This window comes from Ursus maritimus, unplaced genomic scaffold (assembly GCF_017311325.1).
Source record: "Ursus maritimus isolate PB19 unplaced genomic scaffold, ASM1731132v1 scaffold_14, whole genome shotgun sequence".
NCBI lineage: Eukaryota > Metazoa > Chordata > Mammalia > Carnivora > Ursidae > Ursus > Ursus maritimus.
In genome coordinates this window covers 25,584,770-25,600,607 of record NW_024423786.1, presented here as the reverse complement: position 1 = coordinate 25,600,607, position 15,838 = coordinate 25,584,770, and the positions used below count along the sequence as shown (strand labels likewise).

The window sequence follows — 15,838 nt, the reverse complement described above, 5'->3', positions numbered from 1 at the left end:
CAGAATTCCCATTTCCAGATCAAGACGAGATTCACACAACGTGTAAATGATGACTGGCATTTACACACACATTTGTCTGTCCCCAACATCCATGTTGTCAACTCCAGGCATCTCTGAGGATCTCTACGCAGGAAATGCAGCAGAACTACGCTGGTCCCAGCCTCTTCATCTTCATATGCAGACGAACAGCCAATTGCAGCACAGATTCCCTTTGGCTACTTTCGTTATCAACAGAGAACATTCCATAGTGGAGTTTGCCAACAGAGCTTATCACAACAGATGGCTTCCAAGGCCTGCCAAAGAACAGGACTCCAGACCCTCTCGTTTTCCTCAATGACAAACAAGAACTCTCTTCACCCCTGCTTTATCTCTGTGTCCCCAAAAAGTATACCCTTGGCAGCTGCTTTTTTGTAGACCTTCTAGGAAGCAAAACAATAACATTATTGAAGGCTGACATCCCTCTCCCTCATTGACATGCAGAAATATGCAACCCATAACTCCAGTTTGAAATGTCACACTGGCACCGTACCTCCATGCTGGGGGAAAACCTTTGCAATGCTCAAAGTGTATAATCAGCCTCTTCTACCCAGAGACATTTGTAAAACAGGCATGTTTGGAAGCACCCCCACTGAATAGTTCATCCCTTGTAAACTCTCTCCTAGAGAAGTCCCATGGGCTGGCTGAAGCAGCAACCTATCTTGCTGAGTGAAAATGTCAACAAGAAAAAAAAAAAAAGAAAGAAAGAAAAGCAAGGCAAAGAGAGATGGTGCAGCTGATTTATTTTAAGCACCGTATCAAATAAATGTGTTCATTGCCACAATTAGGAAGTTGAGCCAAGGAGGAAAGACACATTTATTTCTGTTTTCTTGGCCTTGATGTCAAATCTATCTAATGACAGAATGAGCAGTTGGTTCAAATTGCAAAGCAGAGATCAATTATGAGCTCCACTAATAACTTTTGTGCTTTGTGAGGGACAATAGTTAGATTCCTTATATAGACAGGTAGGGCCTCTACTCCGTTGGAGTAAATCCCACTCTTGGCTTTCTAGCTGGTGGCGCGTGGAAAGTTTCATCATGCAGCCTCTAGCCCCGCCACCAAACCTGACCTTTTCCAAAGTTTCTTATCTCAGCAAATGGTGCCAGCATCTACCCAGTTATGGAAGACAGAAACGAGGAGTCATCCTAGGAGGACTACCATCACCTGCATCTTCTATCTCCTTCTGGTAACTGCTACATTACCAAACCCAGCTTTTTAATCATATAAAGTATCTCAAGATTCAGTCAACTCATCACTACCACTACCACTACCACCACAGTCCAAAGCTAACTCCATCTAGGGTTACCAGATAAAATGCAAAACTAGATGTTCTATTTTTTTTATTTGTTAAATCTAGCAATCTAACTCCAGCTCAACCATTAGAGCTCACTCCAATTATTACCTCTACAGGAAAAGCTATTCCCAACTCCATAGAAGTCAAATCTCCCCAACCTACAGTCTTCTCCATAGATCCTGGCACACTCAGAACTACACACTTATCTCTCATTATCTCCTTGTGCACTAGAAGAACTAGGAGGGCAATGATCATATCTGGTTTTGCTCAGCATTTTATTTTTAATGAATAAACAACTGATGAAACAAACTAGTCATACAGTCTACAAAAGAGGTGTCCATTTCCAGGAAGCAGAATGGGAAGAAATACTGGCATCTCAGTCCTGCCTGTGACATGACTTGGGTGACGGGCTTTTGGCCAGGCTGTATTCCAATTCTCTTTCGTGTCTTAGACCAGTCTCTCCTTGGATCTCAGATCTGTCTTCTCAAGAAATGGCCCCACCTTATTTCCAGCTTTAAAATCCAACAACCCTGCAACTCTAAACCCCAAACATATATTGACGGTTACCTGGCCCTGAGGTTTTATTGCTTCATTCTACTTGTCTGCCATTTCACATGTCACATGTACAAAAGAAGATCACCACTGCTCTGCAGTAACATGTTCTTTGGGAGGATTTGAAATTACCCTTTTTAAAGGAGCTTAACTCTTTTTTTTTTTTTTTGAAAGATTTTATTTATTTATTAGACAGAGATAGAGACAGCCAGCGAGAGAGGGAACACAAGCAGGGGGAGTGGGAGAGGAAGAAGCAGGCTCATAGCGGAGGAGCCTGATGTGGGACTCGATCCCATAACGCCGGGATCACTCCCTGAGCTGAAGGCAGACACTTAACCACTGTGCCACCCAGGCGCGCCTAAAGGAGCGTAACTCTTTTTTTTTTTTTAAAGATTTTATTTATTTAGTTGACAGAGACAGCCAGCGAGAGAGGGAACACAAGCAGGAGGAGTAGGAGAGAAAGAAGCAGGCTCCCAGGGGAAGAGCCTGACATGGGGCTCGATCCCAGAACTCCAGGATCACGCCCTGAGCCGAAGGCAGATGCTTAACGACTGAGCCACCCAGGCGCCCCTAAAGGAGCTTAACTCTTAAACATGTGCTTAGCTCTCTGAAGTCAGCTGAGTGAGAAGTGAAGGCTGTTCTCGAACAGGGGCTCACCCCTCCCTGCAGAAGCTTTCATTCTAGAGCTGCGCTGTAAAATATGGCAGCCACCAGATACCCGTGACTATTTAAAGTTAAATTAGTTTAAATTAAACCAAGTTGAAAAGTCCATTTCTCAGTGACAATAAGCACGTGCAGCTAGTGGCCGCCATGTTGGGCAGCTCAGAACACTGAACATTTCCATCACTGAAGTTCCGTTGCATTGCACTCATTCTAAAGGAAGGAGGGCATAGCTCTTTGTCCCTCCTTCTCTAGGACCAATGTTCTGACCTTCTCTCAGCTCATCCCACTTGTTCTCTCTGGATTCAGGCCTCGAGGCCGGTGACGACTTCCAAACTGAAACACTGGTCCTGAGTCTCTCCACTTGAAACCATGAGGTCCTCCGACAGGCTTCAGTAACTGTCACTTCCACAAGGGGGTGTCCTCTGGTGGGAGGTGAGATGTGGTGCCCTTGCTGTATGCTCCTGGAGCACCATTTCCCTTCCTGGAACACACACCACTTCTCTTGAAACTGTTCACTTTGCTTCACAACACTGCGGGGCGGCGAAGGACGGACCGTGGGGCTGGACAGCCCGGGTTTGGATCCCAGCTCTGCTCCTGGCTCACCATGTGAACTTAGAGAAGATAACGAGGCTCTCTGGGTCTCATGCTCACCTTCGGTAAAATGGGAGGTCAACTGTATCTACGTCACAGGATTGGTGGGTAGTTAAGTGAACTGGTGCGTGTAACACACTTTGAAGAGTATCCACACTTTGAAGAGTATCCACCTAGTTGATGCTGGACAAGTGCTGGCAAAGATAAATAACTAAAAAGCATGAGCATCTTCATAGGCAGAGCTGCTCTGGTTTCCTGTCCTGTACATCACACCTCATGCCACGGAACACCATCTGATGCAAAGCTAATGCTCAACAAATACTTGCTGAACTGAACTGTGTATGTGTAGATGGGCTTGCTTGAACACCACACTGCCGGGAGCTTACTGTATAGTCATATGCAGAACAGTGTTAGTGAGATATTTATGCCCGGATGTTCACTGCTGCCATGTTTACAAAGCACCAAAAATGGGAGAGAGGTGGGTAACATCCTAAATGCCCACCTGCAGGGGACTGGTCAGCATACACTGGGATACCTCATAGCATTTTAAAAGAGCAAGATAGAACTGGATGGGGTAATGTAGAAAGACTTCCAAGATATGTGAAATAGGAAGGGCAAGAATAGAGGGAAAGGGAGGAGAGACCACAGGCTCATGCCCTGTGTGTGTACCTAGATCCTTTCACAATGGCTCCCTAAGGTGAGGCAGGGAAGCAACTTGGACTTAAATATGTTTACGTTCTTCACTATAGTAAGGATTCCATCGTGTACATTTATTACTTTTACTCAAAATGAGCAAAGTGGCTTGCATTAAAGAGTGTGTTGTAGGGGCGCCTGGCTGGCTCAGTTGGAGCCAGCCAGGCACCCCCAGTTGCATGAAGAGCATGCAACTCTTCACCTCAGGGTCATGAGTCTGAGCCCCACACTGGGTTTAGAGATTACTAAAAAAACTAAATACACTTAAAAAAAAAAAAGAGTGTTTTGTGCCATTATGCTAGACTTTTCCTCTCTGGAACCAGGACAGGCCAAGAGAGAAAAACCTGAGCAGGAAAAAAGACGGTGAGTACCTGGGAAGTAAATAAAGATGTTTTACTGGCAAATGCACTGGTTTACTGACTAGTAGAAGGGGGAGGGACTCCACCAGGGTGGCAATTCCGGACCAGTCGTGTGTGTAAATACAAGAGCTAACGCTGATTGAGAGCTTACATGTGTCAGACACTGTGCTCAGCCCTTTCCAATTATTGTCTCATTTAATCCTACCTATGAGGAAGCACTATTATTATCCTCATTTTACCAAAGGGAAAATGGAGACACGGAGCATTAAGCAACTTGCCAGAGGGGACACAGCTCCACAGCAGAGGGGCTGAAATTCCATCCCAGGCAGGGCGGCAGCCCAGCCTGCACGCTTGTTAGTGTCCAAGAGACAGCCACCGTGGGGGGCCGTCCAAGGGAGGCAAGGACAGAGGAAGTTCTCTAAAGATCTCTCCAGCTCTATTCCTGTGACAGTATCTGGCATTTAATAAAAATTCCATTTTGCTTCCAGCTTATAAGAGTCAACATAATACACTTCAGTGGGTTCCAAAAAAGTATGAGCTCTCTCATATGGTAGGGAAATTATACAGCTAAAAGGTCAAAGGCTGACACACACTGAACAATCAAATGGCTGAAAAACGGAATGGATTAATGCTGGGCATGGGAAAATTTCAACTCCAAAATAACGGAGCAACACTCACAGAATGACAGTTTTATAGATCAGACACTCTCTGAAAAACGCTTCCCTGTTGCTACCCACCACGAAGTTAGGTTCAAGTACGGACAAGTTATTTCTACGACTTTTTAGTTACATCCAGGATATTCTTCTTGAGGTTTTGGGGGAAGAGTGTGAGGATCTGAAAGTCACACTGAGCTGGGTTTGGTTCCAGGCTCCAGCATTCCAGCGATACAACCTTGAACATGTTCCTAAATGCTACTTGGTCTCAGCAAACCCATCTGAAAACTCCGTGATTATAGTTACCGCTGTCAAAACGATACAGTCAAATGGGAAACAAAGTGACTCCGCCTATATGTCATTTGTAATATAAACAACTGAAGAAAATGAGTGTATCCTTCTTGTTTCCCAGACAAGTTGTTGTCTACACCGCATGCTCTGCTTTTCCAATCTAACACATACTCTGGCATTGCACAACCACTCCCACCCTCAACCTTTCCAAAAATGCAAATGGATGTTTTCTTTCTTTCTTTTCTTTTTACATTAGGGAATTCAAGCTCCCCAGATGGGCATAATAACGGATTTCAAATAAGGACAATTCACTTTCTGCGAATGAAAGAGGACTCACATTTGCCCTATTATGGGCCACTTGAATTTTTAACTGGGTTCACATTTGCAAGATGACCTTGAAGAAGCTCCTGGTACATCCACTTAGCCTCCTTCCCTCCCCTCACTCTTAGGCTTTAGTGAATTATCCTTGCTTTGGGTTTTCTCAGATCCCCTCCCAGTTCCCCAACCACCAGTCATATTGCAACACTTCAAGGAAGCTGAAACAATTGAAAATTAGCAATGTACTCAAGGGAAATACTCCTGAATTCACAATCAGAAATTTGATTAACATCTAAACACAGCCCAGTGTATATTCATAATTTGGAAATGAGCAGTAGGTACAAAGATAATGCTCTTCCCCTCCCCCCTCCAAGAATATCAAACCATAATCAGCATACCTAAGATCCATGACCATTACTTAACTGCTAGCCACTGCCTGGAACATGGGCTATTATCATATCAAAGCCATAATATCGCTAATAAAATAATAGTCCACTTTGTACGTACGTTTTGTTTTTAAAGTCTACTCTTGAAAATGCCCCTGTGATCACCAAATAAATCCAAATTTTCAAAGATTATAAAGACGTACACATAAAAATTTGATCAAGTTAATAATCTGACCCAGTTAATAGTATCATATTATGCCCTTCTGTCTCTAATTATGACACTCAAAAGAGCAATCTAGCTACGATATTGTTTTCAGAAAATGTACGCTGAATTTTTTCCCTACATTTGGCTTTTACCATGCTATCGTGTCTGTGGGATCTCGTCCTATAGACATATTTTCACTTGTGTGAGATGATTTATGTCCATGTTATTCAATGCAGCAGTGTTTTGAAACATTAAAAATATTTATCTAAATAGTTAAATAAATCATGGCCATGCTGATACAAAGAGATTACACAGCCATTTAAAAAACAAAACAATAAGCACTCTATTACTGAGACTGCAAAGAACTAAGATTAAGGTACCAAATAGCATGTGTTGTATAGTACCGTTTTGTATAAAATAGGGAAGAAATGAGAACACATGCAGAGAACACACATGTTTATATATACACATGCCACATGTGTCCTTGTATTTACATAAAGAAATTTCAGAAAAGGTAATCATAAACTAATGGCATTGGATGTAATATTAAGAGGACAGAGAATTTGAAAATAGGCAGATAAAGATAGGCATATGAAAGAGATTACTTATATAATACTTTCGAGATATTTGGCTTCATGAGCCATATACATGTACTATCTACTAAAAAAATACATTAGAAATCAATTAGTGGTAAAAAAAAAAAATGACATTCTAGGGGCGCTTGGGTGGCTCGGTCAGTTAAGCATCTGCCTGCAGCTCAGGTCACGATCCCAGGGTCCTGGGATTGAGTCCCACATCAGGCTCCCTGCTCAGTGGGGATCCTGCTTCTCCCTCTCCCTCTGCTGCTCCCCCTGCTTGTGCTCTCTGGCTCTCTCTGTCAAATGAATAAATAAAAATCTTTTTTAAAAATGACATTCTAGTCCTTCCATATTAAAACAACACCTGTAAGGTCACATTTTGTGACTGACCATGATTCTTTTCCCTCTTTTTTCTAATACCATGCAAGCCCATATTAAAACAACAACAACAACAACACACACACACACAGACACAGAGTCTTCAGTTAATAAAGGAGAAACCTCTTGGAGAAAAAAAAGCCCCAAAACTGCTTTTAAAGAGCTCCACAAAGCCTTACTCCACATATTTTATCAATCATATTAAGGTGAACTGCAACCTCCTACAGCTGATTGGACTTCACTAGTTCACAAAACACTTTTGCCCGGATGGTGCCCAGGAGACAGGCAGGCTCACCACCATCCCACAGATACGCTCACCTTCATAGGTGCCGACTTCCAGAAGGGTCCCACTCTGCTCGAGGTCCAAGAACTCCTTCACAGTCAGAAAGTTATAGTCCACGCCAGGCACTTCTCCTTCTCTGGGAGATCGGGTTGTGCCTGCAGCAGACAAGACAAATGCACAAGACACCATCAGTCAATGAAAACAGGAAGCTCCCCGTTCGGTTGTAATTAGAATAACCTGTTTTGTAGGCTGGAGTTCCTAAGCCTGCCGACCTATCTGCCCAGACAGGGACCTGGTAAAGACAACTTCTTTCTGACAGCACAGCATCCTCACTTCCACCCTCTCGTGCCTGGGATCTTTGAATGGGAGAAAGAGCAAACCACGCACAGCTGGAGAGCCTGGGGTGAGTTTTTTCTCATTTCTTAAAATGCACTGAATGAAAAAGGCAAACTGGATTTTAGACAGACAACATTCCCATTCAGCGGCTTTTAGGACTGCAGTAGATACTAAAAAGGGATCCACCTTAAGCTCACAGCCTAAGGGGTTTATATTTTTAACACAGGCCTCAAAATTCCTGTGTTCCAAAGTATATCCGGCAAGTTCCAGTGTAATAAGCCCTTTGAAGAAAATGACACCCGCTGCATAAACACATCACTAGAGAAATGCAGTTGCCCGAGATCGGTGGTTGGCTATCTCCCAGGGATTAAAATGCTGCAGCTCTCCGTGTAATTAATATGTTTGATGAAAAGAGGCCACCCGTAAGTTCTGACGGGAAAGAAGGGGCACTGAATTTGCTAGAAAATTCTCCTCTTGAATATGGTCATTCTCTCAATGACTAACGAACACAACAATTCTTATGAACAATATACGGTCTCTAGAGGATTTGAGTCACCCAGCTAAGGTGCTAGGCTCTAGACCTATCATTTTAGCCTAATCTCAACCAAAAGAGTAGAAGCAATGTGGAAGGAATGTGATTTACACACAAACCGAGAAAAGAAGACAAACCAAGAAGCAATTATGTAGTGTGTACTTCCTAGTTTAATATTATAAAAGACCAAAAAAGAGCAAAACACAGGATTTCTGCTCTTACATTCAAGTTAGGTGATATGATGGACATAACTCATTCTGCAAGCCACCACTACCTACGGGGCTTTAAGGTCGATGTTTTCCTACATAATAAGCAGGGAATTTTCTGTATTCCTAGGAACTTAATAAGCAACGATTTCCTCCTCATCCTAGAAACTTTGAAGCAATTCAGTAACCGACTGTATGTACCTTGTGGCTCCAATGTTCTCTCATCACTTGCCTATGAGAATGATCATGTCCACACACCTACAGGGGCCATCCAGAGTTTCTCGTAAGTAAAAAAAAGGGGGGGGGGGCGGTGCCTGGGTGGCTCAGTTGTTAAGTGTCTGCCTCCGGCTCAGGTCATGATCCCAGGGTCCTGGGATAGAGCCCCACACTGGGCTCCCTGCTCAGCGGGAAGCCTGCTTCTCCCTCTCCCACTCCTCCTGCTGGTGTTCCCTCTCTTGCTGTGTCTCTCTCTATCCGATAAATAAATAAAATCTTTAAAAAAAAAGAAAGAAAAAGAAAAGAAAACCCTCAACACTTGTTGTATATTTAACTCAGGATAAATACATTTTAAATGAGCCTAATTTTTCTAATATCTGAAATCGGCATGTTTTAAATAGCCGCAAACCCTCCAACATATGGTTGTACTGCACACGTTTGCTTATCAGGTCCCGCATGCTGGGGCTTTCTGGTAAAGAAACCTGCTTGTGTCCAGAAGTCTATTCTTGTACTATTTCCTGATTTGTTCCCATTTCAGGCTCCCCTGGCAGATGATGACAAGCCCTTTCAGGTAGCTTACAATTTTTAAATTGAGATCTCCAATGTTAGGCGCACAGTAGGTACTCCAGAAACATAGAGAATACCATATACTGTTGCTGAGCAGGTGTCTGCAGTAGGAATGATAAGTTCAACGCTTGCCACTCCTCCCAACTTGTGGTCTTAGGCGTGTTCCTTAGCTTCTGTTATTACTTGGTTTCCTTATCTGTGACTCAGGGATAATAATGGTACCTACACTACAGATTTGTTGTGTGTACTGAATGCAATAAGCCTTTTAGAAGACTTAGCTCGATAATCATCAGCACATATGATAGACTATGTCACTGTTAGAATGAAATGAGTTGATAGAACACTATAGTTCAAATGCTATATATATATATATATATATATATATATATATATATATATATCATTACATCTCTCACTAGGTTTCTTTTCTTTTCTTTCTTTCTTTCTTTTCTTTTTCTTTCTTTCTTTCTCTTTCTTTCTTTCTTTCTTTCTTTCTTTCTTTCTTTCTTTCTTTCTTTCTTTTCCAATAAATATCTATTGAGGTCCCATAATGCCGGCAGCAGTTCAGGCACTGGGGAAATCCTGGTGAAATTTATATTTTACTACTGAAAGACAGAAAACAAAATGCGTATGTGAATATAACAAAATTTCAGATGGAAATCATCTTCCATAGGAAACATAGGTTAAAGTGCCTCAGAGCAATGTAGGTTAAAGGGTTAAAAAGGAAGAAGGAAATCTTGAAGAAGGAAGCACGCTGGGGAGGCGGGAAGCTATTTTAGATGGGGATTAGGGAAAGCCTGGCTAAGGAGGTGCCACCAATGGAGAGCCCTGCCAAGGTGACGGGAAAGCATTCAAGGCAGGGGGAAGGGCCAAGAACTTTGATGCAAGAGAGGCTTGATGTTAGGGAAGGCGCAAAAAGCCAGAGTAATGGTGACAGAGTAATGGAAAAGGGTTAGTTAGGAAGGCCACAGCAAACACTTCATGTTTTATTCTGAGGAAGACGAGAAGCCACTCGGAAGGTTTTCAGCAGGGGGTGCTAGGATTCATTTTTGAAAAGATCATTGAGCTTGACAGAGAATAGGCATTGGCAGAGTAGGGGAGGTGGGAGGAACAGACTCACCCAGACCAGGAGGTGGTCATTACAGGGTCCGTGGGAGGGAAAGTCAGGTCACGGACAAGAAGAGCAGGCGGAGCTGTGAGAAGCAATCAGATTTCTATCATACACCTGAATACTTCAAATAGCTGTGACATAGTCCACAGGATGGACATATTAAACGAATCAAGCCACATGAGGTCTATATTTTGAAGACAGAGCTTGTAGTGGGAGTAGATGGAGTGTACAGAGAATAAAGACTGACATCCCATTCTTTGACCTGGGCAAATGGGCAAATGGCCTTGTGCCCTTTACAGAGTTCAAGAAGACAGGGGAGGAAGTAGTTTGTAGGGGAAAAACAGTAAGAGTTCACTCTGGGACAAGTGAAGTTTGAGATGCCTACTAGACACCTAGATGTAAGTCTGAAGATCAGAGTGGAGGCTGGGACATAAAATTGAGAGTGATGAGTAAACCACTGGCATCTGAAGGCAAGAGACAGAGATAATTTGGGGGTGGGGGGTAGGGGGTGGGGGCGGACAGTGTACAAAAAGAAGCCAAAAAGTTTGGATTAAACACTGAAACCCTGTCGTTTTTCAAATGGAGAAAACAAGGAAGATCCTCAGAGGAGACTAAGAGGTAGCAGTCAGCAAGGCAGGAGCAAAGGGAGAGGGTGTGATGTCCTGGAGCCAAGTGAAAAAAAGCCGTTTAGCCTGCTACTGGGAAAACAGTCCACAGCGTTGGGCAAGCCCAGTGTGGGGCAAGAAGAGAAACTCTTTGAAACTTGCTGTGAAGGGATCTGTCCTAAAGGTGTTCTGCATGGCAACTCTCACCCTCAGCCTCCATACCAAAATTCCACTAGCCTCATCTATCCCCACATCCCATGTCCCTCCCCCTAAAAGATGAGGATAAATAAAACCAACGAAAGATGTGTTGGGTTTTTAAAAGTCTTGGGAAACCAGACAATGGTGGGTTTTTTTCCTCCTTCTTGAGCCATCTTATCTTTCCTGTGTCTTTCAACCATGTTTTCAGAACCAATCTGTCAGATTTACTTTAAAGGCAACAGTCACCCCTGGGTCTTAATTTCCTGAAAGGATTCAAAATTATGAAGAACTTCAAAAATGCTACATTTTAGAGGGAAAAAAATGAAACTAGGAGATACCATTTTCCCGTGTAAATAAATATGTTTGGTGGCCTTTGAGCTGCAGGGGAAGGAGGTGGGGGGGGCGGGTTAGTCTCCACCCACAAAACCTTCAGGGTTTATTACCCAGACAAAACCTTTCTACTCGGCAGGCTAGCAAGAGGTTTACTCCCAGTTATCCTCTGAGCAACCCGCCCTGGGTCTGGGCCAACATGACCAGGCTCCATTCAGTGACGCTAGGGAGAAAAGGGCAGGGGAGGGGACCCCGCCTCCTCTTTTCTTCTAGCAGAATGACAGGCTGCCGGCTGGACACACGCCTGGCAGATGGCATTTCAAAGGGCTTTCAGGAGCCATCTGGGGTGGGTACAATTATTACAAACCACGCTTCTAACAAAGCCAGAAGGGTTACTTCCTGGCAGAAGAGAAGTAAAACAAATTCTATCATGTTCCTCAGGGACAGCATATTAAAAAAAAATAATCACCAGGCTGACAAACTGGGGTTTTCTACAGCCTACAACACTGCCTTCTGCTTGTCTAGCCAGAAATCGGGCCAACGATATCTTACAGTTATTAGCTTTAAGCAAATATGCACAGTGCTCACCTCCTTGCCTTCAAAACACCAACAAACACACAAACAAAAAAGAGGAGTGAGAGATGATCAAACAGCAGGGAAGGATTAACGGTGTCCATTTATTGGATACTTCTGTCCCAGGCTAGGTGTTAAGCACTAAATCAATACTACTGTATCTAACTGTTACAAGAAATGTAAAAATAAGGACTGTCATTATACTCATTTTATTGATGAGGAAGCTGAGAGTCAGAGAAGGAAAGTAACCACCCAAGGTCATGTGCACAATTAAGAAGTAACTGTCCAAGGTCACGTAACAAGTGAGCTGAGCAGAGCTATGGTCTCATAGGAAAAAATCTCTTTGGGTATTTGTGGCAGCAGGGTTTGTAGCAAAAACAAAACAAAAAGACCAAAACACAAGCAGTCCTCCAAAATGAAAAACTGAGTGCCCATACATATGGGAATGATTGAATGAAATATGGTAGATTCACCCTCAGGAAAATTTTTTTACTATGTAAAGAACAGTGAGATCGACACACAGTTACCAGAAGGAATGTCTGTGATGTTCAGTTGAGTGATACAAACAAGTTACTATGTAAACTTGAATAATATGTAAAATGTCACTGCATTTTTGAAAAACAGAAAAGGAAGCCCTATGGATGCTGCATGTTTTTTGAGTTAATAAACAGTTAAGTGGGTGGAATAATATTGAATTCTTAACAGAGGTAACTTTAGGAGGGTGGGTTCAGAAATGGGAAGAGACAAGGGGCTCCTGGGTGGCTCAGCCGTTAGGCATCTGCCTTTGGCTCGGGTCATGACCCCAGGATCCTGGGATCGAGCCCCGCATCAGGCTCCCTGCTCGGCAGGAAGCCTGCTTCTCCCTCTCACACTCCCCTTGCTTGCGTTCCCTCTCTCGCTGTCTCTCTCTGTCAAATAAATAAATAAAAACTCTTAAAAAAAAAAAAAAAAGAAAGAAATGGGAAGAGACAAAATGATTGTTTCTTTAAATAACTCCCAGACTCTGAATTGTACCAATGGGTATATAGTTGTTCTGGCATTTTATAAATTGAATAAAATGATTATTTCTGGAATCTTGAACAATTTGATTCTTGGGTATCCTATTCAAATACCTCCCATATTAACTTAGTCCTTGCAAAAACATGCAAAAGAATATAGGCTCCACTTGAATCAAATAAACAATATGTTCCGAGGTTTCCCATGTCACAGAAAACCAGCACTGATGTCAGCACTTGCCTTTAGCTAATGAATAGAAATATACTACATATAGGGGTGCCTGGGTGTCAGTCGGTTAAGCATCCGACTCCTGATTTCAGCTCAGATCAGGATCTCAGGGTCCTGGGATCAAGACCCCTGTTGGGTTCCACACTCAGCGGGGAGCCTGAGGATTCTCTCTCTCTCCTTCTGCCACTCTCCCCACCCACACTCTTTCTAAAATAAATAAATAAATCTTTAAAAAAAGAGAGATAGAAATATACTACATAAAAAGTTGAGAAGGTGATACAATATTTTTCTGCCTGATTTTACTTTTTACGCCTCAATCTGGGGTGCCTGGGTGGCTCAGTGGGTTAAGCGGCCAACTCTTGATTTCAGCTCAGGTCATGATCTCAGGGTCCTGGGACCAAGGCCTGCCTCAGGCTCTGCTTTCAGTGGGGAGTCTGCTTGAGGATTCTCTCTCTCCCTCTCCCTCTGCCCCCACCCCTGCTCGCACACTCTCTTTCTCACTCTCTCAAATAAATAAATCTTTATTAAAAAAAAATTCAATCTGTTCATCATTTAAACAGAGTCCTTTTTAAGCGTTAAAATGCCTACAAGATTTCACCAGGGTCATCAATACTATCAACCCTTTCCACCACCAGATCATAACTTAACAAATTAATTTGAGCTACACCCTACTAAATGTCTCAGTATGAATTAGCAATGCCCCCAAAAGTTTGCCTTTTAAAGCTTGAGTGGTTACTTGCTTCTTATGCACCTTTTATGGTTCATAAACTTTTAGTGTACCTGGCTTGAGTGACCCTTGCTGAGGGAATCAGAAAGTGACCTTCTTTATCAACTCTACAAATCATGGCTATAGAAAAGGAACTGGATTTGGAGCTCATTAGCTCTCTTTTCTTAATGTGAAAATTCTCTTGATATAGCCAATTGAGGCAGCAAACAAAATCTTAGGGATGAGACGCAATATGTCGGTTCCTCCTGCTATGTATTCCCAGCACCATCAGGCTTTCGGACAAACTGTCACTCAGCACCTGTCCAAAAGGTCTCAAGGCCAGATTGCTAATAGAAGAATCATTACCCTACTAAGATTAAATTGTTAATAGTCAATGGTTTCACCTGCTGTGAAATTAATCTGGGTCCTGCTTATCAAAATCTAATAACAAGACTTCAAAAAATTATAGTCCCTTAAACTACCTCCAATGTTAAGGAAGGATCATTCTGTGTAATAAAGCAATTATGTGCATTGCTTGAAATTCATTAGATACCCGGGACAGGCTCATGCTGTTCATTTTTCAGCTGATGGAGATGGAGCACAATTAAATGTATTATTCCTACAAATTCACTCAGTCACCTACTCACACAAGTTTGGCCATATTTCAGGAAGAGCAGTAGTATTTACTAAACATTTTCCCTTCAAATCAAACTGGCTTTTTTTTTTAATGTAACTATATTCATGTAGAAAAGAAATGCTTAATGGCTACACAATTCCTAGAATACTTCTTAAAAATCTTATAATACCAAAAGCTGGCAAAAGTATGAGTAACTAGAACTCTCACACACTGCTGGTAAGGTTGCAATATGGGGCCACCACCAAGAAGAGTTTTGGTGTTTTGTTACAAAATGAAACATAAATGCATCATATGACCCAACAGTCATGAAGGGAGACCGACCCATCACAAGGATGTGAGTCTCTTCATAAAACCCAAACAGATTTAGAAACAATATATCCACAAATGTAGACCACAGCCTTACATATTTGATAAGACTCAAAATAGAAGCAATTTTTCTGTCATGCCTTAAATATGGCAACAAGCACCCAAACGCGTCACTAGAATGTGTACTCCACGTTATCCTCCTGGAAGTTTAAATAAAAACCATTCACTTTTACCAAAGTTTCTGTATCACCAACACTGCTAGTTAACACGAAGTATCCAAAAAGATCTGGGGACTGACGTCAAACAGACCTCTTCTCACGAAAGAACGTGCATCCGTTTAAAACAAGTCCACCTGGCTTCATTCTCATGTCCTTTCAAATCTACATTTGAAAATGTAGACTGAGGAAAGAGACTGAGGAATAAAGAATAAAGAACAAAAACATTAACAGCTGCTATTTATTGAGCACTTACTATGTGCCAGGGAATTGCTAAGCATGTACAACACAGATGACAGTATCCTGATGCTTGCATAAGAGCAGAGTTTGTTAGAATTGCCTCCCCCTACCTCCCCACCCCCCGGCCCCCGCCCCAGGCCAGCACTTTCTAATGCACACTTGCAAGTCTTTCATTCTCCTGACAATTAGTTCTAAAGTGCTGGATGGGGTTAGGGGATGGGGGTGAGTGAGACCGTAGAAAGCTCAAAGTTTGTGGGGGAAAGAACAATAAATGATATTAAGGAGAAACTAAAGGTGACTCTGGGTGCTCCTATCAAAGGGACCTACAAAAAACCAAACCAAAACAAACCAAAAGAAAACAACAAAAAAAGGACCCAAAAGTGAGAAAACCCAGTGGTGAGAGATAGAAGAGTATGTTAAAGAGTAAGAAAAAAATTCCAATGTGACAGGAGACACTTCATTGAGACAGTCATGGAACCTTGGGAAAGGCTGCAAGTATTTTGTGGCTCTTACTTGGTGTGTGAGTGTGGAGCGCGGGGGGGGGAGCGGGGGGGGG

General features: G+C 42.6%; 1 protein-coding gene across 1 annotated transcript in view; it reads right to left on the bottom strand.

The window, feature by feature from the left end:
• The window catches only part of MAGI1 (membrane associated guanylate kinase, WW and PDZ domain containing 1), a 606,640-nt gene that overhangs the window by 116,033 nt on the left and 474,769 nt on the right, over positions 1 to 15,838 (bottom strand). Inside the window, 1 exon segment of the mRNA XM_040628589.1 lies at positions 7,316 to 7,435. Within this exon segment, the coding sequence (XP_040484523.1) occupies positions 7,316 to 7,435 (120 nt within the window).